Source organism: Moschus berezovskii, chromosome 10, assembly GCF_049115385.1.
Source record: "Moschus berezovskii isolate FMDL1 chromosome 10, NW_MosBer_1.0, whole genome shotgun sequence".
NCBI classification, from domain to species: domain Eukaryota; kingdom Metazoa; phylum Chordata; class Mammalia; order Artiodactyla; family Moschidae; genus Moschus; species Moschus berezovskii.
Window position 1 is genome coordinate 77,990,956 of NC_142469.1, and position 26,797 is coordinate 78,017,752.

General features: G+C 39.4%; 1 protein-coding gene across 2 annotated transcripts; it reads right to left on the reverse strand.

The window, feature by feature from the left end:
• Positions 1–959: 959 nt before the first annotated feature.
• On the reverse strand, positions 960–26,304 carry LOC129561107 (pantetheine hydrolase VNN2-like). Of its 2 annotated transcripts, none has more exons than XM_055433506.2 (8): positions 26,166–26,304; positions 22,610–22,841; positions 22,359–22,489; positions 16,237–16,429; positions 12,309–12,597; positions 10,122–10,495; positions 8,337–8,507; positions 960–1,559 (listed from the first exon to the last, which is right to left on the reverse strand). In XM_055433506.2, exons 1-8 carry the CDS (start codon positions 26,213–26,215, stop codon positions 1,368–1,370), a joined length of 1,632 nt encoding a protein of 543 aa, XP_055289481.2. In that variant the 5' UTR covers positions 26,216–26,304; the 3' UTR covers positions 960–1,367. The 2 variants fall into 2 exon arrangements, with proteins under 2 accessions (XP_055289481.2, XP_055289483.2); XM_055433508.2 differs by having other exon boundaries at positions 26,059–26,168.
• Positions 26,305–26,797: the final 493 nt, after the last annotated feature.

The window sequence follows — 26,797 nt, forward strand, 5'->3', positions numbered from 1 at the left end:
CATTTTATTTAGAAAGTAGCTCTTTCCAAAGAGCTACTCCTTCAGGTGCATTTCCCTGAATCAAGGCCAAATGAAACTACACTTGAGTTCTTTGGTAAATAAAATAAACTGATGAGATATGGATTAAAACATTGTAATGCAAAAAATTTTACAGTTAAGTACTCTTAGTTTTCCTTGGGACTGGTGCTATTTGTTTTTCATTTTTGCTTTCGCTTTTAATGAATTCTAGTATAGCTGCTGCTGCTGCTAAGTCGCTTCAGTCGTGTCTGACTCTGTGCAACCCCATAAACGGCAGCCCACCAGGCTCCGCCAACCCTGGGATTCTCCAGGCAAGAACACTGGAGTGGGTTGCCATTTCCTTCTCCAACTAGTATAGCTGGCAACTCTAAATGTGAATCAGGGGAATAACTGTCCCTTAGAATCTGTGAGGAAATCCTTGTTTATATTTTTCTCAAACCAGTGAGTTTAACTTCAGAGCCTGACTACCAGTCAACACTGAAACTTCTGAAAGTGAAATATGATTGTGCATGCATCATAAAACACACCACAAAACCATTGTATAATGTCTAACTTCCTCAAGCAAAATTGACAAATCTGAAATGTTCTATATTTTATGAAGAGATAAAAGAGCATACAATTTTGGATGATTTTGGAATATTTACATACACATACATTCCTCATCACTAAAAACAGACTACTCAATGTTGAAAATAGTGTTACTATTAACAGTCACAGTCTTTGTGTTATGGTATTTGTGACTGATAAATTATGACACAGCCATTAAGTAGGAGCTATGACTACCCAAGAAATTGGACTAGGTATTAGTTTTTCTAGAAACAACTTTTTTGTTAAGATAAGCTTAAACATTGGAGTTTATGTCTCCAATGGAATTCCAATGAGTTTGTTTCCATCTAATTAGAAAGCAAATCCCCCCACAATCATTAGCACAGAAAACTGAATAAATTCAAATTGTCTTTAATGTCAAATGGAATTCAATCATAAATCTCTCAGTTCCCCTCATTCCCATCATTATGGCTCTCTTCCAAGGCCATCATTACATTTAAAATGTCCCTGAATCTCTTCTGCTCCTGCTAACACACACACAAGTAGACACAAAGTTATATGGCAAACAAGGCTGGAGCCAGGATTTGATCCTCATCTATCTGACCCAAACATCAATCATACCATTATACCATACTGTGATATTACAGCATAGCCAAAAAAAGAGGCAAAATCACTGCAGCCCTTAAAAATAATCCTTGTTGAGGAAAAAATATTTGGAAATCATTGGTCTATACTAGTGAGCTAGTCATTCAATATTTCTTAGTAAATCTGAGATGAATCAGTGAATATCATAAAGCGATGTTCTACACCATCACAGTATACTGCAAGGTTATGATCATTAATAATGTGGGTATCATCAGGTGCATTGTTGCTGAGTTGCTGGTCCCGCCTGAGATGGAATGTGTGTCCTTGGTATACCATCTCCCAAAGAGCGACACCGTTAGGACAGGTTCAGATGATCCATTCTTGTTTACCAAACGCCCATCTTCTAGCACCTAAAGGAAAGGTGGGAAGAGTATAGCCAACTTAATTAAAATATACATTACAAGCAGACTCATGATTTTGAAACCATCCTAGATACCACAGTTGATCGAGTAGGTTACTAGGAAAGGGGCCTGAGGCCAGGGCTTGGGGAGGAGGTGGGAAGGGTAGGGGACAGCTGTTTTATATGTAAGGAAGACTAGAGCCATTCTATAAGAGTCAGACACGACTGAGCAACTTCACTCACTTCACATAAGGTTCAATAATTGAGTTTTCACAATCAAGTGTAACCTTTAACAGAAAGAAATCATCAGTAGCAAAAATTTATTGAGTCCAATTATATGCAGGATAACCAGGAGCCAGAAGAGTACAAATAGCACTCTTCCCTCAAGAAGCTTAAAAATTAAAACTGAGCAGATTCCAAATATAAAGAGAGAAATCAGTATCTTGGCAAGAACAGGTATGTGCTTAGGAAGTCTGAGAAGGAATAGCTGAACTGGTCAGCTTCCCAGACTGGGAAACAGCCTGCTACAAGGAGGAGCAGTTGGGAATCTCTCCCTGGGGGTATATTATGGAAGACTCTGTGCCAAGTGGAAATCAAGCAGCAAAGGCTCATTCTAAGACAAACATGTGTGTGACGGGGGCTGGGGGTTGGTGGTGCGGTGGGTGGCTTTCCCCAGACTCACAGTGTGCTAGGCAATGTGTGTGCTTTCTCATTCCCATTTGGTTAGAACCAGTGAGACGTTCTCCCCATTTTATAAGTAGGAAATTCAGAGGTTAACGGACTTGCACAAACTTGCATGATTAGTTTCAGAGACCAGGGCAGTGGTATGTAAACTCACAACAACAGACTGTTAAGTCTCCAGGAAATTTGACAGCTGATTGCTAAGCATGGCTGTTCTTGAAACTGATCATGGTGAGAGTGTTTCCACCATGATAATTGCCAAATGCCACAAATCAGAGCTTTGTTTCTCCCTCAGAGAGTGGCTTGTTACAATTTATAGTGCATCACTAGTTGAAGATTAGTGAAAAGAAGACGAAGCCATACAGTCAAAAAGAAAAGCAAGGATTAGGTGTGCAAAACTTGTGAAGTCACAGAGGCTTCTCTGTAAGGGAGTAATGTATGCAAAATAATCGAACAAGAAGAAACACAAATAGACAACAGAACAAGAATAAAGAAAATGAATTTATAGAAAGGAACACAAATAGACAACAGAACAAGAAATAAAGAAAATGAATTTATCAGTTGTGGAAAGGACAATTTGGATAAGGGAAGAACTTAGAGGGCAAGAAATTAGATGCTTCATAACTAGAAGCAGAAAATAGCTAAGTATCCTCAAAGATAATTATTATGGTGACACATAAAAACACAGCTCACTAACAAGCTGTCAAATGCACAACCTGTTGGTAGTTAGTTAAGTGTTCATTGTTTCTAAATTGTTCCTTGTTTACTAAATTGTTCGTATAAGGAACAAAAATGAAATACCAGAGGTATATTTCAAATTATAGTTGGGTGAAAGTTTGAAACAAGTTAAACACAAATATTTCGTTTTCTTGTGACTTTTCATTAATATAGTAAAATAGTGTCTAAGTTAACTTCCTTGGGATTAACTTTTTCATAGCAGTGATTATCTCCTAGGTTCTAGCTGGAACTTAGCATTTTTACTAGTTTCCTGTTACAAATTTTCCTAAAATATACTGTATAATTAATTGACCTCCTAAGTAGTAAATACTCAATATAATTTGATCTTTTTGATTATTCTCTTACACTGGTAGTTCTTTGCCACCAAAATCAAATCAATCAATCAACCCACCAAAATGTGGGACTATGGAAAGATACAGGTCTCACCCCCCAGAGACTCTGATTTACTCATCTACAATGGGACCTGGTCTCTTACTCCTCCAGTCTGTCTGAACACTGGTCTATACTTACATGATGTTAAGTGCATGTGGCCTAATTCTGGCAACATGTTCCTCTGTTGATAAAGGGTTAACTAGGGAAACCTTCTGAGGTAACTAACTAAAAATACATCCTGATACTTGTACAATGTTTCACTGTACAAGTGCTTTCATATGCATTCCCAAATCAGTGAGGAAGATATTCTCCCCATTTTATAGGTAGGAAATTCAGAGGTTAGCTGACTTGCACAAACTTACATAAGTAGTTTCAGAGACCAGACTTCTGATAATATACCAGAGTTAACTTCAAATAGTAAAGTAATGTTTCCCAGAGTTGTGGTCAATGACACTTCATACTCTTAGCTAGAACTAGGGGTGGGGAAAAGACAAGAAGTAAATGCGTTCAAGCAGGTTTTAGAAAAGGCAGAGGAACCAGAGACCAAATTGCCAACATCCACTGGATCATGGAAAAAGCAAGAGAGTTCCAGAAAAACATCTATTTATGCTTCATTGACTATGCTAAAGCCTTTGACTGTGTGGATCACAATCAACTGTGGAACATTCTGAAAGAGATGGGAATCCCAGACCACCTGACCTGCCTCTTGAGAAACCTATATGCAGGTCAGGAAGCAACAGTTAGAACTGTACATGGAACAACAGACTGGTTCCAAATAGGAAAAGGAGTAGGTCAAGGCTGTATATTGTCACCCTGCTTATTTAACTTTTATGCAGAGTACATCATGAGAAATGCTGGGCTGGAAGAAGCACAAGCTGGACTCAAGATTGCCGGGAGAAATATCAATCACCTCAGATATGCAGATGACACCACCCTTATGGCAGAAAGTGAAGAGGAACTCAAAAGCCTCTTGATGAAAGAGGGGAGTGGAAAAAGTTGGCTTAAAGATCAACATTCAGAAAACCAAGATCATGGCATCTGGTCCCATCACTTCATGGGAAATAGATGGGAAAACAGTGGAAACAGTGTCAGACTTTATTTTTTCGGGCTTCAAAATCACTGCAGATGCTGATTGCAGCCAGGAAATTACAAGACACTTACTCCTTGGAAGGAAAGTTATGACCAACCTTGATAGCATATTAAAAAGCAGAGACATTACTTTGCCAACCAAGGTCCGTCTAGTCAAGGCTATGGTTTTTCTCGTGGTCATGTATGGATGTGAGAGTTGGACTGTGAAGAAAGCTGAGCGCCGAAGAATTGATGCTTTTGAACTGTGGTGCTGGAGAAGACTCTTGAGAGTCCCTTGGACTGCAAGGAGATCCAACCAGTCCATTCTAAAGGAGATCAATCCTGGGTGTTCATTGGACGGACTGATGTTGAAGCTGAAACTCCAATACTTTGGCCACCTCATGTGAAGAGTTGACTCACTGGAAAAGACTCTGATGTTGGAAGGGATTGGGGGCAGGAGGAGTAGGGGATGACAGAGAATGAGATGGCTGGATGGCATCACCGAGTCGATGGACATGAGTTTGAGTGAACTCCAGGAGTTGGTGATAGACAGGGAGGCCTGGCGTGCTGTTATTCATGTGGTCACAAAGAGTCGGACACGACTGAGTGACTGAACTGATTGACTGACTGAAATGCGTTGAAATATCTGCAGAAGTGATCTTCAAAGATAATGTGTAAATATATGTTGCTGGAGAATCCATAACCAGGGAAACTGGGGGAACACTCAGGAAAACACGGTTGGTGGACTCTTGTAAAACTCTTGTCACCTATGGTATTAGAACTGATATCTCTAGAAATAGCAAGTTAACAGATCAGCAAGTTAACATGATTTGCAAAGTTTCTAGAGAAAGAATAACTAAAAAATAAAATTCTTGATCATTGATTTTTTATTTTTTAATGTTCATTTGATTAGTTGGTTCTTCCTTTTGTCTATCTTATGAGTTTACTTAGTGTCTGTTCCTTAGAACCTGATGAACTTCAGGGAAAGTCGTGCCACAGAGAACCTACACTTGTGAAATGAAAACTGGTACCCTAACTAGGAAACATCCTCCAAGGAACTGTTATCTCAAAAGCCCTGCTTGCCAGCAGACAAATGCCTCCTTTATATCTCTGAGGAGTCAACACATAGTATATCTCATTTCTTCTTTTTGCAAATGAGCTGGAGTAGATGAGATATGGCCCAAATGATAAATATAATGTAAGTGCCTGATTTATTTATTTATTATCATTTTTGGCCATACCATGCAGCATGCGAGATCTTACTCCCTGATCAGGGATCCAACCCATGTCCCTCTCATTGGAAGTGCAAAGTCTTAACCACCGGACTGCCAGGGAAGTCTCTGTAAGTGCTAACTTTAAAGGGTAGATACAATCCCTCCCTCTCCTCCCTCTGTCTATCCAAAAATAAAGGGCCAGTGTCCAAGGATGGGAGGTAGCATGATTAATTCTGAGAATTTTGAGTTGAGATCAACAAATACTATCGAGTTAAGTGCTTAACCAGTTACTATTTTGTTTTATTCTCTCATTGTTTCCTACTGCCTGAAACCATTTTTGATGAAAAGTTTAAAATCCTCATCAACTAGCACCACCGACTTCTTCAAGTATATTGATGTGGTTCAGAGTGATAGTCACATGACATCTCAGACTTTGGAATTCTAACGTGATCCGGAAAACACCAACAGTTTTTTGTCTTTCTTCCATGGATGAGACTCTTTTGTGAGATAAATGTTCTGTCCTATTTTGGAGTAATTCCTCAAACAGATACAAGTCTAAGAGTACATGGCATGGGGAAAAGTTTTCAAAATAGTACCCAGAAAATTAGATTGTGTGCTCAGTTGAAATGGCAAGGCTTAGCTAGGTAGGATGGGTGGTGACAAGGGAGATCCAAGAGGGAGGGGATATATGTATACAAATAGCTGATTCACTTCATTGTACAGCAGCAACTAACACACCATTGTAAACTAATTATACTGTAATTAAAAAATAAAATGAATGGCAAGGCTTACAAGATACAGTGCACACATACCACTAGACCCCATGTCTTCCTAAGATCACCTGAGTGAACCCTACCCTCCCTTCTTTCACTTCCTTGAATTTGCAGATAATTTCAACTTATCGACACGTCTGTGCCAGGCTATCAACTTTTAACTATTGGATTTCAGTCCCAGATCTCTTACTTCAGATCTGATCATGGTTTTCAGTAGTTGGCACCAAAGTTTTATTCCAGCCTCAATGTCTCCTGAGTTTCTCTGCCTTACTGGGTTCTATGGCAGCCAAGGATTCCAGTTCTCTGAGTTTCCCAGCCTTAAGGCTGCACTGTATGTTAAACTGTTGGTGTCACAGAATTAAACATTATTACAAATATGACATATTCCAATCCGATAATACAAGCAGACACAGATATATTACCATAAGCAGTCTGCAATTTTAAAGATTCCTTTGCTTGATGCTTTGGACTAATTAGCTTAGATTCTATTTTTCTTTTGCAAAAACAAAAACTGCAGTGATTTCACTTTAGTTTCTAAAACTCTGCCACCATTTGTCACAGTTCAATGAAAACATTAAATTCCAAACTTGTGGACTATGTGTATGTACATGTGTGTAAATGCACCATGTACTAAGTAGCAGATATAAACCTGCAGAATCTTAATTCGTTCAGTTCAGTTCAGTCACTCCGTCATGTCCAACTCTTTGCGACCCCATGAATCGCAGTATGCCAGGCCTCCCTGTCCATCACCAGCTCCCATAGTCTACCCAAACCCATGTCCATTGAGTCGGTGATGCCATCCAGCCATCTCATCCTCTGTTGTCCCCTTCTCCTCCTACCCCCAATCCCTTCCAGCATCAGAGTCTTTTCCAATGAGTCAACTCTTCACATGAGGTGGCCAAAGTATTGGAGTTTCAGCTTCAACATCAGTCTTTTCAATGAACACCCAGGACAAATCTCTTTTAGAATGGACTGGTTGGATCTCCTTGCAGTACAAGGGACTCTCAAGAGTCTTCTCCAACACCACAGTTCAAAAGCATCAATTCTTTGGTGCTCAGCTTTCTTCACAGTCCAACTCTCACATCCATACATGACCACTAGAAAAACCATAGCCTTGACTAGACGGACCTTTGTTAGGAAAGTAATGTCTCTGCTTTTACATATGCTATCTAGGTTGGTCATAACTTGTTTTTCTATTTGTCTTCACATGTTAGAAAAAATAAATTAAAACTCTGTAAGTAAATATTCTGCAATGAATGGTTCCTCAGACTCATAGGTCTTAGGTATCTTATTGTGTTAGTCCAACAAAGTGTCATCACATAAGAATTAGTTGTTGTTAAGTTACAAATATGGTCACAACCCCCCCACACCTTTATCCATCCCCTTTGCAATATGATTTCACAGCTCTTCCCATTGAGAGTTCTGCATCATTTATTTCGTCACCCTTTGAATCTACATTGGTTATGTGACTTGCTTATGATAGATGAAATATTTGCAAACGTGGTCCAAGCAGAGACGAAAAGAACTTGCCTGTAGTGTCTTTCTCTATTTATGCTTTTGGACTCTTTCATTTAATATGTGGACAAGCCCAGGCTTTCTTGAAATAAGGGACCACAGAACGTGCCTCCAGTCATTCCAGCTGTTCAAGACATGGCCATCACAAACCAACCAACCCCAGCCAACTCACTTGCTAACAGCAGATGCATGAATGAGCCCAGCCAAGATCAACTGAGCCCCTTCTAGTCCAGAAGAACAGCTTAGTTACACCCAGTTCACAGCACCAACTGCAATATCAGGGCTAAAGAAATGGTTATTGTATAAAGCCTTGAAATTTTGAGGAAGTTTGTTACACAGCAAAGGTTAACAGAAACTGTTTTCTTAGCCTGTTTTGTTTGACTTCAGAAAACAGATAAAATTAAGACACTCTTAAAATTCTCCTACCTCAAATTTTTCAGGTGCCAGCTTGATTTCAGTAAGTAGCACTTCAGGAAAAACATATTCTGTTCCAAATGTCCCGCTTAGAGAGAACATTTCGAATCTCGTCAGAGCAGTTTCTACTGGCTGTCCACAAGTTGTCAAATTAGTAGATCTACATTTCAGCATTGTGCATACCTGTACAGAAGAGATGCAGATAAAATCCAATACCTTGCATCTAAGTTACTTGTACTAGAACTGTTGACTCAGTTTATAGCAAAGAAAATAATTTCTCCACTTGCTAAAGGGATTTGGATCATATAATTACTTGATTTATTGGAAATGGCAAATGATTAAGAGCCAACCCACACATCCTGGGAAACCAGTGGATTGAAAGAAAGAAGCCAGTTTTCATAACAGGAAAGAACAAATCCTACTCCACACTGGATCTGGTTCTTTTACTTTAACCTTTGTATTCTATTGCTTTTGCTACAAGTTAGTCACTAAATGGAAACTGGTGCACTCAGTTGCTCAGTAATGTCCAACTCTTTGCAACTGCTTGACTGTAGCCTGCCAGGCTTCTCTGTCCATGGAATTTTCCAGGCAAGGTTACTGGAGTGGGTTGCCAGTTCCTCCTCCAGGGGATCTTCCTGAGTCTCTGACATCCCCTGCATTGGCAGGTGGATACTTTACCACTGTGTCACCTGGAAGCCTAAATGGAGGTTGACTATAAGCTTAAATTATACATAAGTGTCTCTGAGAATAGTGCCTTTCATGTAATAAGCTAAAATACCTTTGTTTACCTCATAAGGAATATCTAGATTAGGTCCACTTATGAATGACTACAAGAAGAAAAAATTTACATTTCCCTTCCAGAGTCTGACTGGAATCAGGACTTTACCTTTTTCCCTTTCAGTATAAAAGAAGCCTGACTTCTACCTCAGGAAAGAGGGTTCTTTGGGACATTAGTCCACCACCTCAGTCCGCTGGCTTTCCAAATAAGGTCACTGTTCCTTGCCACAACAACTCATATCTCAATTTATTGGTCTGTCCCACAGTGAGGAGTACAAGCTTGAATTTGGTATCAGATATAAACCATTCATCTGGCATGTCAGATGATGGCATTTGGTCCAAGAAAGTAGAACTCTTTGGGCAATAGAAGTACTAAAGTCAAAAGGATGATTAGAATTTTGACCATATTTTTTTTTTCCATATCTGTTTCCTTAGAAGAAAGCAATGAGGCACAGAGTATAATAATAAAATACAAATGCATAGCCAACACTAAACAAAAAGCTTGCACTTTAAAAATTTGTCATTGGAAGGCAGGAAATGACTAGGACATATGGTTACAAGAGCAGTTAAAATGAAAATGATATCCCTACTTATTGTTAGTTTTAAAAGTTAAAATAATACTTTATATTTAGATATATCTTCAAAATTACTTAAGGAAGCCACTTAAATATGTAAGCTAGCTAATTAGTCAATTAGAAAATCAGGTTAATATTTTTTTAATGTGTTCAAAGCAAGCAATTAGATGATACGTCAGTTCAGTTCAGTTCAGTCGCTCAGTCGTGTCCGACTCTCTGCGACCCCATGAATCACAGCATGCCAGGCCTCCCTGTCCATCACCAACTTAGCTCCCCTGCAAATACCATAGGATTAATCCCAAAGCATATGTGTGTGTGTAACACTGGCAATGCATGGAGTCAAGCCAGAAAAAAAAAAGCACTTGATTCCCTGGCACAAATATGAAAAGTTAACCCTGGAATTTACTCACACCCAAACACTCATTTTCACTTGAGTTGAGATTACCTGCCAATATTCTCTTCTCCTTCGCCCATGAAGTCCTGCAAAAGCTCCTAGAACATACACTTCATTTCCCTCCTTTCCTAACATTCTGTAGCTTAAATGACAGCAGATCTCTTTTTGACAGACTGTAAGGTTTCCTGCACTTTCAGAGAGCTTTGTGAAGTTGAACTCATCGCGGGAAATAAATCCCCTGAAGGAATTTTTAGCTCCTGGAAAGGGTGTGATGGAGGTGGCGTAGGCACTCCAATTCACGGCTGGTGGGTAGGTCGAGGAGTTTCGGGGATGGGAATCCACCTCTGCAAAGAGGATCTTTCCTGACTCTGTTTCCATATCATGATGGTAGACTTTGGGAGAGTGTGGTGCATAGATACCACTGCCTGTGAATGGAAGACAAGTATTTTAAAAACAAACAAACAAACAAACCCAACACCCCCAGTTTCCCCATCATAACTGAGCATATGGTCATGTCTCAAGATTAGTCACGAGTAATTAGTAGCACAAGGCACTGAAAACTTAAGAACTTCTCCTATTCTCCACTGGAGGAGATAAAATTGAATGATCAGTGTTCTCATTCACTAAACTTTGAACATAATTTATTACCATAACGGAAAATTAAGCCAAATACTGAAACCACTGAATCATTGAAGTTTCTGAGATGTGCATGCTAAGTCACTGCAGTTGTGTCTGATCCTCTGTGATCTTATGGGCTATTGGCCACCAGGCTCCTCTGTCCATGGGATTCTCCAGGCAAGAATACTGCCGTGGGTTGCCATTTCCTCCTCCAGGGGATCTTCCCAACCCAGGGATAGAACTGGCATCTCCTATGTCTCCTGCACTGGGAAGCAGGTCCTTTACCACTAGCCCTTTGAGAGGTAGGGAAGGTAATATAAAAGGACAGTCCCTCTTGTTCTCCATTGTGGTGGTTTTCAAATATGTCCAAAAATTCTTCATCATTCCTCTCTCCAATGGGTGGATCTAATTTGTTTTACCTTGAGTGTGGGCTTGACTTAGTGACATACTCCTAATGAATATAATGTGGTGGCTTGAGACAAGTCATAAAAAGCTGTGCAGCTTTCCCCTACCTCTCTCCATCCTTCTCTCATTACTAGCTCTGGAGAAAGTCAACTGCTATATCATGAGGATACACCACACACCCTTATGGAGAAGCCCATGTGGCAAGAAATGAAAGTCTCCTGTCAACAGCCACTGAGAAAGAGAGGAACCCTACCAAGAGCCATACGAGTGAGCCATCCTGAAAGCAGACCTGCCAGCCCCAGTCAAGTCTTCAAGTGACTTTTAGCTCAGGCAAAAGCTTGATGTAACCTGAGGAGATGGCCTGAGCCATGACCACCCAAGCTACTCCCAAGTTCCTGATCAACACAAACTGTGAGATAACAAATGTTTGTGGTTTTAAGCCACTTCCACTTTTTACTTTTTGAGTAATTTATTATACAACAACATGTCAATAATACACTCCTCTGCTTTCACCAGTTTCACAGTACATCTTGTTTAGTTTCCTACTTTGCTACATACTGCTGCTGCTGCTGTGTAGTCACTTCAGTCGTGTCTGACTCTGTGAGATGCCATGGACTGTAGCCCACCAGGCTCCTCTGTCCATGGAATTCTCCAGGCAAGAGTACTGGAGTGGGTTGCTATGCCCTCTTCCAGGGGGTCTTCCCAAACCAGGGATTGAACCCAGGTCTCTGTATTGCAGGCAGATTACCACTGAGCTACCAGGGAAGCTCTTGCTACCTACTGCTGCTGCTGCTAAGTCACTTCAGTCGTGTCCGACTCTGTGCGACCCCACCGCCGTCCCTGGGATTCTCCAGGCAAGAACACTGGAGTGGGTTGCCATTTCCTTCTCCATGCTACCTACTAGCTGATGCCTTTAGCAGGTTACTTGCATTTTTGTGTGTCCCAGTTTTCTAATCCACAAAACCGGACTGATAATACTCAGTCCACACATAGAGTTGTGAGGATAAATGAAATAATACACATAAAAGTCTTAACACAGACATAGCTATTATAACCAACAGTAGCTGTTCTTTTCTTCTTTTTTTTATGAACGGATGCAAGTTTAGTGAGAAATCCCAACAAAGAACTAAAAAAATTACAACAGGTCATATCCAAAGCATGAGTTTCTCCCCATTTAGAAATGCAATCTGTAAACCTCATCTGGTCATGGATTACCTGTCATTTTTAGGCTGACATTATGTGTGTTTGCTGCAAGAAGATTAACTCTCATTCCCATTGCCCATGCCGAATGAAATTCAATAGCTGTCAAAAGGGGCAAAACGTTCATCCAAGCTGTGGGAAACAATATGGTGTCCACGTGGAAATCTTTCACCAGGGTCACAGCAGGATCATGGAAGAGAATATCAAAGCACGTGAAAATGCCAAACTTTCCAAAGGTGGTGTTGAAAGTCACCAACTCTGGCTTTTCGGGGACATCAAACTGAAGCTCACTGTAGAGGTGGTACTGTAATAAACACACAGGATAAAACCAGAAGAGCCTTATTTATTGAAGAGATGACACATGAAGACCCTCCAAGTTAGTAATTGTCTGCTCAACAGTGGGAAATCTATAGACGGTGAATGCCACTGTGATTGGAAGCTAATTTTCAAAGAGAACTATGGAGAAACACAGTCTCTCTCTGTCTCTCTTCGCCTATGTCTCTCTTGTTCTTCCTTCCTTTCTCTCTCTCCCTGCTCCTATCTCTCCTTACCTCCTTCCTTCTCTCAATTAGGGGTCAACTACCTCCCCATGAATTGCAAACACTATGTGCTTCTTGAAAGCTGAAGATATACATCACTTTTCTTTGAGTCCCTGATACCTAAAAATATAATTGTAGTTGTTGCTTAGCCGCTGAGTTGTGTCCAATTCTTTGCAACCCCATGGACTGTAGCCCACCAGGCTCCTCTGTCCATGGGATTTCCCAGTAAAGAATACTGGAGTTGGTCGTCATTTCCTTTTCCAGGAGATCTTCCTGACCCAGGGACTGAACCCTAGTCTCCTGCATTGGCAGGTGGATTCTTTACCACTGAATCACCAGAGAAGCAGAAATATAAAAGATACACAATAAATGTCTGTTAAGCAGGTGAGGGAGGCCCCATCCCTCCTTACCATGTCCCTTGCAAAGTAATCTCAGGGACTGTTACCCAGTTTTGAAAATTGTTGTTAAACATAAATGTTTTATTTCATTCTGATTTCTTCCAAGTAAGCTTGAGAAACAAACCTAGTCTAATTTGATAATCAGGGTCAATAGCTTAACAAAATCATTTGCAAAATAGGAACAGCTGAGAGTTGGAAGCAAGACTATTAAAACTCCTCTCAAAGTTTATTTTCTATCTAAAAATTTTTTAATTGAAATTTACTAGCATTTTAAGAATCAATCGACAAAAGTATTCTTATCAGATCTGTGTGCCAGAGGACGTGGGTCGCGAACTGTTCTGAGGTGCCCTGATGGGCGAGTGAGAGCTTCTCAATTTAGGATGACTCAGGTCCTCACTCGCCGCCCACATCCTGTGCACTGTGCCATCCGGCCATTTACTGGGCCTGGTTAAGTGGATGGATCAACTTTGTTATCAGTTTAACTAGGTCAACACTTACAGAATAGAAGAGTAACTGCAAAAATAGCCTTTAAAATGATACTAACAATGCAAACACAGTCCCCAAAATAACAAAAATGACATTCCTATTTCCAATTTGAGACACATTTGTGAGAACATAAAAGTTTAATTACATTTGAAAACAAGTTGTCAGACCCACAAGATTATATAGAAAACCCTTTGAAAGTTTTGGATCTTATTTATAAACACACAAATAAATGCAGAAATAAATATATTTTTAAGGACTCGTGTTAAATTTTTTTCCATGGAGGTATATGATCAAAAAATTTGAAAATCATTGTTGCTATATCTTTCTTCTTGACTAAAATTTATTTTTTACCTAGGACTTCCAGGAGATAATTTCTCCACTCAGAAGATTCTGAGGTTCCAATATAAAATGATTAGAAAAAAGAATATGGGACAGGAAAAGGGACAATCACACTGCCCTGCACACCCCATATTCATGTAAAAGGTCAGTCTCTCTCCCTGCCCAATTTGGTAAAAAATTATGACTTTAGCTTATTTTATTCCTTCAGGATATTTTACTCAGATTTTAAAGTAAAAATTTTATAATTTGACCTTAAATCAATAAAAGGATAATTAAATCAACTGGGTATAGAATCTAAAAAAAAAGATCATTTTTGTAACTTGATAGAAAGCAAAGAAATCAGCTTCTGTGAAACTGATTCATACAATATGAAAACACCTTTTATCATTTTAGTGTTAAATGGTATCCAGCTCAGGAAGCAACAGTTAGAACTGGACATGGAACAACAGACTGGTTCCAAATAGGAAAAGGAGTACATCAAAGCTGTATATTGTCACCCTGCTTATTTAACTTATATGCAGAGTACATCATGAGAAATGGTGGGCTGGAGGAAGCACAAGCTGGAATCAAGATGGCCAGGAGAAATATCAATAACTTCAGGTATGTAGATGACACCACCCTTATGGCAGAAAGCGAAGAAGAACTAAAGAGCCTCTTGATGAAAATGAAAGAGGAAAGTGAAAAAGTTGGCTTAAAGCTCAACATTCAGAAATCTAAGATCTTGGCATCTGGTCCCATCACTTCATGGCAAATAGAAGGGGAAACAGTGGTTGACTTTATATTTGGGGGCTCCAAAATGACTGCAGATGGTGACTGCAGCCATGAAATTAAAAGACGCTTACTCCTTGGAAGAAAAGTTATGACCAACCTAGATAGTATATTAAAAAGCAGAGACATTACTTTGCCAACCAAGGTCCATCTAGTCAAGGCTATGGTTCTTCCAGTAGTCATGTATAGATGTGAGATTTGGACTATCAAGAAAGTGCCAAACTATTGATGATTTTGAACTGTGGTGTTGGAGAAGACTCTTGAGAGTCCCTTGGACTGCAAGGAGATCCAACCAGTCCATCCTAAAGGAAATCAGTCCTGAATATTCATTGGAAGGACTGATGTTGAAGCCGAACCTCTAATATTTTGGCCATCTGATGCGAAGAACTGGCTAATTTGAAAAGACCCTGATGCTGGGAAAGATTGAAGGAGGGAGGAGAAGGGGATGACAGAGGATAAGATGGTTGGATGACATCACCGACTCAATGGACATGAGTTTGAGTAAACTCCGAGAGCTGGTGATGGACAGGGAGGCCTGGCATGCTGCAGTCCACGGGGTTGCAAAGAGTCAGACATGACTGAGCGACTGAACTGAACTGACTGGTATCCAGATGATAGTCATCTCAGTATCCTTTGTATCAATATTAAAATTATTTGTTTTATATATGCAGAAACTTTATTTTGATTCTGGACTTACAAAACCTTTCTTACAGATCTCAGTCTACAATTTAATCCACTTTCTAAAATGTCATTTTTTACATTGCTCTCTTTTTAAAAATATTGGTAACATCCTATTGACAAACCTAGATGACAAACCTAGACGGCGTATTAAAAAGCAGAGACATCACTTTGCTGACAAAGGTCCATCTAGTCAAAGCTATGGTTTTTCCAGTAGTCATGTATGGATCTGAGAGTTGGACCATAAAGAAGGCTGAGAGCCAAAGAATTGATGGTTTTGAACTGTGGTGCTGGAGAAGACTTTGAGAGTCCCTTGGACAGCATGGAGATCCAACCAGTCCATCCTAAAGGAAATCAACCCTGAATATTCATTGGAAGGACTGATGCTGAACCTGAAGCTCCAATACTTTGCCATCTGATGTGAAGAGACGAATCATTGGAAAAGGCCCTGACACTGGAAAAGATTGAAAGCAAAAGGAGAAGAGGGTGGCAGAGAATGAGATGGTTAGATAGCACCACTCAATGGACATGAATCTGAGCAAATTCCAAGTGATAATGAAGGACAGAGAAGCCTGGCAAGCTGCAGTCTGTGGGGCTGCAAAGAGTCAGACAAGACTTAGCAACTGAACAACAACAATAAAACATCGTATTATAAGGAAATGAAGCTCTATCTCCTAAACACAGAATATACCCTTCTCAAAAGAGGCTCCATTTTACACACTAACCCCCTCTTACCTTATGGTAACGTGCCACCAGCTTTCCCTTTGCATCATACACCACGTTGGTGTTGTATTGATAATGGCCATTAGAAGGACACGTGGTATTACGGGAACTACATGGCTTTTTGTCACCCATATTTGCCACGACATAGATAGAGTTGCTCTTGGCCAGGCAGCTGAGTCTTGCTTGTACTGGTGTTTGACCGAATCTAAATCAAATTTTAATTAAGACATTTCAATGTCAAAGAGAGAAAGGCCAATCCTGTATGATATCACTTATACATGGAATTTTTAAAAGTCAAACTTGTAGAAATAGAAAATAGAATGGTGGGTATTGGAGGTTAGATTGTGGGAAATCTGTTACTAATAGATAAATCCCAGAGACTGAATGCATAAAATAGTGCTTATATTCATATATATGCATGCATGATAAACTTTAAAGTTGCTATGAAACTAGGTCTGAATTTTCTCACATACACACAAAAAATACTAATTATGTGACATGATAGAGATATTTAGAAATCACAAGTTAAACTTGATGAATTTTTTTCCAAATTGTATCTATTACTCCAGGAATTCATTATTCACTCTCCTGCAGCAACACTTTTCATCTCTTCAAGAGATCACTCCATCAACACACACATATACACTAGTACCTCTCATCTGTGGAAAATAGATAAAATGACCCCCACATGCCCTTCTAATTTCTTTTTTTCTTGGGTCCCTAAGTTCTTAGGTCCCTCTTACAGCAAAACTCCCTGAAAGAACTGGCCCTCTTCCTGGATCAGCCTGTCTTCTCCCATTCTCTTTGGAAGTGCTCAGATCTGGCTTCATTGCTATCATCCCACCTGACAACCCCAACTAATGCAAGTGATGACAGCCACATCTTACCTTATCTTGTACTACTTCCGTATCAGCTGCCAGTTACAGCCTCCTCCTGGAAACACTTCACCCCACGTATTGGACCCCACTCTCTCATTCTCCTACTCACTGGTTGCTTTTCTCCACCTCCTTTTCTCATTCTTCCTCTTCTGCCCTGAGTCTAAACATTGAAGTTTCCTGTGGCTCAAGCATTAGAGTTCTCTTCTAACTCATACCATAGGTGAACCCATCTTGGTGTTAAATATTGTCTCTCTATTAGAGGTAAGTTTCTCTTCTTTTTCTAAGGGAACTTTATTCTTTTATTATTTCCAACAATAATCCAGCTCCTAAAGTCTTGAATTTAAGATGTATTGGGGAGTTTGGTTCTTGGTAGTTTGGGAATAGCCAAATGAGCTCTCCTTCTGGGTCGTGAAGCGAGGGAGTTTCAGTTTGTTAGTGGTGCAATCCAAAGCTAAATTTACTATCTGGGTGGTGGAATGCCACTGGAACCCCCTGGAAATGGTAGCACTGTGAGCCACTGGACCAAGGCCAGCTCTGAGGGCTGTGACCTTTGGACTCTGGAGATTCCAAGACAATGAAGTGACAAACAGCAGAATAAAAAAGAAGGGACATGATTTTTCCATTTGTGCCTTTCTTTCTTGCTGTGACTCTGTGGCTTTATGCAGCTGCTGCTGCTGCTGCTGCTAAGTCACTTCAGTTGTGTCCGACTCTGTGTGAACCCATAGATGGAAGCCCACCAGGCTCCCCCATCCCTGGGATTCTCCAGGCAAGAACACTGGAGTGGGTTGCCATTTCCTTCTCCAATGTGTGAAAGTGAAAAGTGAAAGTGAAGTCGCTCAGTCGTGTCCGACCCTTAGCGACCCCACGGACTGCAGCCTACCAGGCTCCTCCATCCATGGGATTTTCTAGGCAAGAGTACTGGAGTGGCTTGCCATTGCCTTCTCCGGGCTTTACGCAGCAGTTATGCAAAATAGTCTATAATTCTTATCTTTGGATTTGAAATGAGTGTAAAAAGAAATGTTTGCACGGCTTATTGAAAAATCTGACTACTGTGTCTTTACAATGAACAGAATAACTTCATACGATGAAACTAATGTTTTTGTTCTTACTGTAGAAATACTATTTTTTTTTCAAAGTTTGTACATGATTACAAGGACATAAAAAATGTCCTTGACAGGTCTCTTGTTTTACCCAGAACAAAAATATGCACACCTGTGGCTACATCTGTGAATAGATCATTCTTTGAGACAGTTCTTCCTCCTCTGAGGACCAAGATTTTTGCTCTTTAACATTACTGACCAGTGTGGGGATGGCATACCTTTGTGTGTGTTCAGACGGTCAGTTGTGTCTGACTCTTACCGACCCCATAGACTGTAGCCTGACAGGCTCCTCTATCTATGGGAATTTTCAGGCAAGAATACTGAATTGGGGAGCCATTTCCTCCTCCAGGGGATCTTCCCAGTTCAGGGATCGAACCCACGTCTTTTACGTCTCCTGAATTGGCAGGCAGATTCTTTACCACTAGCGCCACCTGGGAAGCCCAGCATAGCTTTATTGACAAGTTATTAATATTACTTGAGAACAGTCACACTAAATGTGAAAGGAATAGAGTGAACGCCATGTCAGGATATCTTTTTTAAACTAAGTATGATTATCAATATTTAAAAATGCAACTACTATTCTTGTATAGATGATAGATATTGTGTTTTATTTCCTTAAGCTTAATAGGTTTGAATATGGACTTTATTTGTAGAAAGCAAATAAGAGGAAATCTATAAAAGCATGTCTCAAAATAATTATCTATTTATCCATTCTATAAACTACTTTATGACATGTGTTTCATTGAGAGCAATGTGATTTGAAAAAAAGTGAGATTACGGGGGACCCAGATTTACTTAGATATTTACAGATGGTTCCTGATTTGAACTGCCACTGGCAAAGTACATTTATGACCTCACCAATGAGAATCTGATAAGATTCACTTTTGAGTTTTAAAGTACAATAATCAAGTGTTCTGGAGCTTGCATTTAACAGGCAGTTTAAGTTCAAACCCCAGATGACTCTTTCTCATGATTGCATTTCTGCTTCCTTACCATAGATCTCTAGACATTTGCTGGTTACATGGGTGAATGAGTGAATTAATAAATGAAAAGAAATGGATCGATAAGTACTCTTATCCATGTTAATAATCTGATTTGAAAATATTTTTCTCCCTGATTTTCTACCTCCAACCCTGACCTTGTATTTCATGCCAGACTCAAATATATATCCGCCCCGGTTACATTTCCACTTGGATGTCTATTAAATTACAGCTCAGACTTCAGATGAACAAAATTGATTTCCTAAGTGCCATCCCAGACTTGCTATTCCTTCAGTGCTCCTGTAACTGACCAGGACTCTAGGGGATCTAACCAGGACAGACTCCCCCACCCCACCCCACCCCTGCCATATCCTCTACCTGCCTCTTTTTTGTAGAAAAACTTTAGTCTCCCAGGCCTCCCCTGAGTCACAAAAATTTAGCTCAAGAATTAATGACTGGAAGAATGTAAAGACATAGTAACAAAAAAATAGCAGTTGGGCCAGGAGGACTGGTAACAGTTTAAAGGATAGATCAGCCATACAGGAGCACAGAATGTTAGGTCTTCCCCTGAGGACATAAAAATCAATGTCTGACACACATTCCTAGTTATTTTGCAGACATTAAAACCCTCATCAGATGGAAAAAGCTATGTGCATGAAGGCCATGAGCATGTAGTGCCCAGACTGGCTGGAATCTGAGGATTGATGATGTTAACCCCTGTGACATCACCCTATTACCTCTCCATCAGCTAATCAGAGAATTGTGCATGAGCTGATCACACACCCTGCAACTCTCTCCCTTACATTGCCTTTAAAAACCCTTCCCTAAAACCCACTGGGGGGCTGGTTCTTTTGAGCATTAGCCTCTGGTATTCCTGGCTCGATATTGAGCTTTCCTTCATCACAACCTTGCATCAGTAGATTGGCTTTCCAGTGCCTGGACAAGAGAAATCAAACTTGGTTCACTAACACTCCCTATGTCCACAAATGGCAAGTTTGTGTCTCCAACTGCTTAGGCCAAACATTTGGGAGTCACTCTTTTGTTTGTTTGTTTGGAGAATTTTGTTTTGGTTGTGAGGCATGGCTTGTGGGATCTTAGTTCCCTGACCAGGGATTGAACCTAGCCCCCTAAAGTAGAAGTTCATAGTCCTAACCATTAGCAGTAATCTTTTGATGTTGGACTACTTTGTTTACTTTTATTTGTTTATTTCTTGGAGGTGGAAGGTGTTGCAAAAACCCTCATATATCTTGGCTCCTCCCTAACCTCTTTGGAACAGTCCAAAGAAGTATCTGAATGACTTAATCCCAGGCTTAAGGCCTTGGTAAAGTCCCAAATAAAACATAATTGTCAAATTTTAGATTGTACTTGCTTTTTTCAGTCAACAACCCTATTATTATCTCCAAATGATATTCTATATAATAAATGAGTTTGTTTACATCTATATTCACCCACAAGAATATTCATAAGACATGAGGAGGGCAAAGACTTTGCTTTAATAAGTGCTATATCCCCTATTCTTAAAATAGTATCTGGTACATAGCAGGTGGTCAATAAGTAATCATTAAATGAATTAAATGTGATTACATTGGATGACAATGCAAACCCATTTTCTTTCAAAATTTCTTTTTTGTAGCATAGAGCTATGAAAGAGGTATTTACTAACCACCTGGAACAGACCTGTCCTCCAACCTTCACCTTGTGGCTCTAGTGGTAAAGAATAAGCCTGCCCATGTAAGAGACACAAGAGACGTGGGTTCGATCAGGAAGATCCCCTGGAGGAGGGCATGGCAAACCACTCCAGTATTTTTGCCTGCAGAATCCCACGGACAGAGGAGGTGGTCTAATGTCCATGGGGTCAGAAAGAGTTGGATACAACTGAGGCAACTTAGCATGCCAACCTTTGCCAGTTTTCATAGCTACTGTGATATTTGACAAGCCCATAAATTAGCAAAACATGTTATGTTTTTTTTTTTTAACTAAGAAATCCATCTCACAATCCTACTGTGAGATGAAAAACAAATGGATTGTCCCCTTCTCAAAACTTCTAGGCAGAAAGACAGTCCAACTGTCGCCCCTTTTATTCCATAACAAACACCATGGAAACACCAGCTCAGAACAAGAACAGGAAAGTGGAGTTGCTGACTGTCATGGAAACCAATATTCTCCTTGTTGTGTGGTTAACCTCTTTAGAGCTGAGAAAAGCCATTTTCTGATAACCCTTACATAAGCTTCAGACTTACCAGTAGTGCCTCAAAAAGCATGGTATCCATAATCCCCAGCAAAAACATGGCAGAGGAATGTTTAATAAACTTAATTTGAGGTACCAGAGTGAAAAAATATATAAAAGGGTAAGAGATGGTGAGAAGAGTTGAGAAAGAATGAGTGTGAATTACCTCAATAATTCAAGTCTTAGTAGACAGTAGAAGTTATATATTAATATACATATATATTAAATAATTTATATTGGAAAGTTTCTAAATTAATTTTTCCCAGGAAAATTAGCTTTATGAGCCTAAGAAACTGCAAAATGTCAAAGCATAAAGTCTTATGATTCAGGTCTTTCTGCATGGGAAACAGACTCTAGAGCAGAGAGCCTATGAAACTGAAGTCTGGTACCATCAATAGAGATCTTGGAATATTTTCCAAACACAACCCACTGTCCACTTCAGAAATTAATTCACTATTTATATTCATGAGATTGCCTTCTCCTTAGTTTCTAATCCCAATGATAAATATCTTATTTATATATTTTTGCAAATTTAATAAGTATATTAGATTATAAGTAATTGTTAAGTGGTATCTAAGTACAATTGTAAAAAATCAAACAAATGTCTATATATTTATATATATATATATATAACTTATACCACATACACAAACAGTTAGGATTTATCATTTTCTGTAGTAAGCATATACATTTTAGAGAATCACAGTACTTTGTACAAACAGCTGGGACTGGGACTTCCCTTGTGGTCCAGTGATTAAGAATTCACCTTCCAGTGTAGGGGATGCAGGTTCTATCACTGGTCGGGGATCTAAGGAACTGAGACTCCACATGCTGTGGGGCAATGAAGCCCAGGCATCACAACTGGAGAATTCTGCATACTGCAACAAAGGGCCAGCATAACCTCAATAAATAAGTAAATAGTTTTTTAAAAATAGGATACTTCAAATACCTGTGGGGGTCTTGACATGGAATCCAGTTTACCTGAGGATCTGGGATATTCTCCAGATAAGGGAAAATGGTTTCCCTGGTAAATTTCCATCCATAAAGTGCATCTTCTGGGGTCACGATGATCTGCGCACCCTGCTCAAAATGAGTTAAATCAAAATTATTTCTCTATGCATGTAGACAATTCAACACTCCAGTCTTCATCAGCTCTCATGCCTGTCTTATGAATTATGATTAGCAGAAATAAAAGAATACCTGCTCAGCTGCCTGCTTAATTGCCTTCTCCAGAATATCTATGTTCTTGTTCATGAGGAACAAGGCCTCATCCGGAGAAACAGGTGTTTTTGTGTCATTTGGCAGTATGACAGCATGTTCATACACTGCAGCTTTAAAAGTATCCAGAGTGCTGACATGTAGAATTATTAGGGCAAAAACTGCCACGGAGGTTTGTAAAGAGGAAGTGATCATGGCCAAAGTATCCTCAGTTCTGCAAGTGAAAGTAACATTCATGTAGTATTTATAGAGGAAGGAACATTTATGTAACATGTGACTGCCAGCTCTTATTTTATAATCTCATGAATATTATGTCTCATCATTTCGGAGGAAAAAAATTTCAGTTCCATGAATACAATCAAAAAGAATTATAAGGACTATACAACATGTACTATTGATAAACTGTAAAGACAAATTTCAAAAGAAAAATTCAAATATATGCAATTGTACCCTTTTATTAATAGAAAGAAAATAGTTAACTAAATTATAATGCTCATGTGATAACCATGATACAATAAACTTCATTTCTAAAAATTACAAAAACCAGATAATAATTTTTTTTTTCTGTTCTGTTGAAGGATCTACATTGTGTTTATCTTCAGAAGATGAGAAAGCCTCTAAAATATTTACTACTAAGAGAATGCAGTACAGGGTGATATTGGGGGCAAAATTCACCCAGATCAACACTCTGACTTACTTATTAAAGACTCTGAATGTCCATTCCATAAAAACAAGATGTTGTGTCTGGTTTGCTCATTGTTGCAACCTTAGTGCCCAAAGCACTGATCCTCCAGGAGCTGGTCCCTGGTGTTTGGCCAGGAGAGAAATCAAGAACGTCTCCTTAGGGAGCCTCTGTCCTTAGGGAGCTAAGCCTCCTTCCTCCCCTACTCATTTCCTTCCTTCTTTTCTGTCTTTGGAAATAGATGCAAGGGAAGGGAAAATATCTCACTTGGGCTAGTGATTACAAAGATCATCTCTGTTGTAAACTCAGATAAGATGGAATTTTCATTTTTCTTAGGGGCAAATGACCACAAAAATGAGCTTTAAAACACACATACACACACATTATATGACCACTGATAACCTCCTGAAAGAAGTGAAAGTGTCAGTCACTCAGTCATGTCGGACTCTTCATGACCTCATGGACTGTAGCCCACCAGGCTCCTCTGACCATGGGTTCTCCAGGCAAGAATACTGGAGTTCCCATTTCCTTCTCCAGGGGTCTTCCTGACCCAGAGATTGAATCCAGGTCTCCTGCATTGCAGGCGGAGTCTTTACCATCTGAGCCACCAGGGAGGCTGGTCCTTTCTAGGACATCCATTTTCTCGCTTCTCCAGTCCAATTCTATCACACAAGCATTTAGTGCATTTTGTTTGTCTGTTTGATTTTGTTTTTTAATCTGAGTCTTTCAAATACTTTTAAACAGCATAAAAGAGTAGAAACAAATAAATAAAATTAATGATATAAGTGAGGTCTAAAGGTTATAAACCAGGTCTGCTCAAATGTTCTGCATTGAATAGAAATTTTTAGTAAAGAAATGACATTACCTATATAGAATAGAAAACTGAAAATAACTTTTTAGAAAAATGTTCAAGTCTTTTAATGGATTATGTGAAGAGATATTTTTTATCATCTATTCTCAAACAGTAAATCATGAATGCCTTTAGAGTCTAGCGGAGAAGGCAATGGCACCCCACTCCAGTACTCTTGCCTGGAAAATCCCATGGACGGAGGAGCCTGGTAGGCTGCAGTCCATGGGGTCGCTAAGAGTCGGACACGGCTGAGCGACTTCCCTTTCCCTTTTAGAGTCTAGAGAGTGTGTAACACAAACAACACTTTATAGGACAGGAATTGGAGGCATAGAGAGACAGAGTGATTTAAAACAGGGTGTAGAACTTCTCACTCTTTATCCCAGAATCTTTTCCTGATAACTAAGACATCATGCATGCGTCCGTACTCTAGTTTAACATCTGTATCCAGGTATCTGAACATTCAGTTGCATCTTTTAAGGAGTCCTATTCAAAATGACCATCTTAGGAAGATCACAAGGAAATCTAAATATTGAGCAAATACTTGATGTAGCTGTTGCAAATAACATGTACAGTCATTGATGGCATTTCCTCATAGGCAGCAAGGATGACGCATCAAAAATAAGGAAGCAAAACAGAAAAACCAGGCCTTTCTTTTAAAGTTGTTTTCTCTTGATAGTATATACCAAGAAAAGAGATGTAGTTGAGGCCTTCAAGCTCTTGCATTTCTACCAGTATAAGTTGAGTCATGATCTACTTCCTCATCATTTAATCTCACCAATTGGTAATACTTCATTATCTTTTTTGCTTAGTAGTATTTAGGTAAACTGGTGAAAATACACAAACAATCTTTACTTTTGGAGGGAAGGAATAGAAACAGTCATATTATCTGTCTTTCGAATCTCAGTGTCTCCAAATTTCCTGGATGTTTTTCTCTCTTTGTCGCTATACACAAGAGATATAGTGTTTTGTTTATTAGACGTTTTTGACTGGAGGGCGAAAGGGGAAATGGTTTCTGATGCAAAGTCAAGGTGATGAAGTTCCCTTTTTTCTCTGTAGCATTTCAAAATTATCTCATAAAAAATGAGAATTTGAATAACAAAATATTGGAAGAATCAGAAACTAGTAAATGAAACAGCAATTTAAATATGGAAAGATCTATAAGATATAAGAAAAAGAGAATGAGTTTTACAAACATTTGCCATAGAGTAGCTGATACACTTTTAAATCTTCACCAGGTTCAGGACAGAGAACTTTAAGAGTTTACATTTTCATGTTCATAAACATGATTGCTTAAGTAAGGCTGAATTAACTTCCTTAGTCTAACTTAGCTATAAAATACTGTTACCTGGCCACTGGGAACATTGATTAATTATAATTTATTGCTAATAAGATCTATTCCCTAATTTACCAGTTTGTGATTAATGGAATTCATTACAAGGGTGAAAAGTTCCAATCAATTCAAAGTTTTGAATGAAGAGTCACTATAAAAACTAGACAAGAGTTCAAATATTTGTTTTTAACTGGGATCTGATCATCTCAAAATAGTACACAATTGAGCTTGGTTTTCTGGCTCTAATAAGTAAGAAGAATAGAAATGTAGTTTCTTTTCTTTTCCCTTTTTCTCATTTTTGACAGTACAACACAGCTTGTGAAATCTTAGTTCCCCAACCAGAAATTGAACCCAGACTCACTGCAGTGAAAGCACCAATTCTTAACCACTTGACCACCAGGGAATTCCCTAGAAATGTAGTTTCTGCTTTGTATTCCACTTCTCTGAACCTCTATTTCTTACCTAAAAGTTCAGGTAATCATACATGCTCTATCATTTTCACAAAGTTGTCCTGAGAGTCAGACACATGAAAGTACTCTGCAAGATGATGATGGAATGACAGTAATTACCAAAAAAGGGAGACAATTTACGTTAGGTCCACAGAACCACTGTTTTTCAGTTGAAGATCTAGTCCACTCGGGGCATTGTGCTGAGGATGAAATTAGGAACACAGTACCTGGGCACCAACTCCTGGACCAAGCACAGCTGGAGCTGGCAGATGCACATCCATGGGGCAGTGAGAGCACAATAAGAATACCAAGGCCCCAGAAAGGCAAGGAGTGGCTCCTGGCTCTGACTCAAGCCTCAGCACTTCCTGGTTTCCAAGGTTGAAATAACATTAACAAAGACTTGGAAACAGCATGTACAGTCATTGATGGCATTTCCTCATAGGCAGCAAAGATCGCATCAAAAAAAAGTAAACAAAACAGAAAAACCAGACCCTTCTTTTAAAATTGCTTTCTTTTGATACTATATACCAAAAAGAAAAAAAAATACTGTACCCCCAAAAACATACTTAGTGGTAAAGGACAATGTTTTGTCCTCACTGGGGTTGTGCTTTGGTTTTCAGCATGCCTCTCTGACTCAGTCTCTGAGAAAGAAAATGCTGCTTGAACCAAATCATCCTGAACTTGAGCAGAACCAGCCTGCATTTTAACCACGTTTTGGAGTCATGTCCCACTCAAGTGAGGTGCTCCTCCACCTCTGGACTTGAAAGGGTGTTCAACTCTTCAGACAGTTCAAGCAACTCAAACCAAGAGAGAATCTTAGAGAGTAAGGATTCCAGCCTGGTTCTCCTAGAATGGATGG

What these genes read in the sequence shown, in the direction of transcription:
- LOC129561107 (XM_055433506.2), bottom strand. Translation starts at nt 26,215, where the DNA reads ATGTGCATCTGCCAGCTCCAGCTGTGCTTGGTCCAGGAGTTGGTGCCC. An exon ending in TGTCAGCCTAAAAATGACAG is followed by an intron (nt 10,496 to 12,308) that starts GTAATCCATGAC and finishes TTCCATTCACAG; the next exon opens with GCAGTGGTATCTATGCACCA. An exon ending in TGGCACCTGAAAAATTTGAG is followed by an intron (nt 1,560 to 8,336) that starts GTAGGAGAATTT and finishes CCTTTCCTTTAG; the next exon opens with GTGCTAGAAGATGGGCGTTT.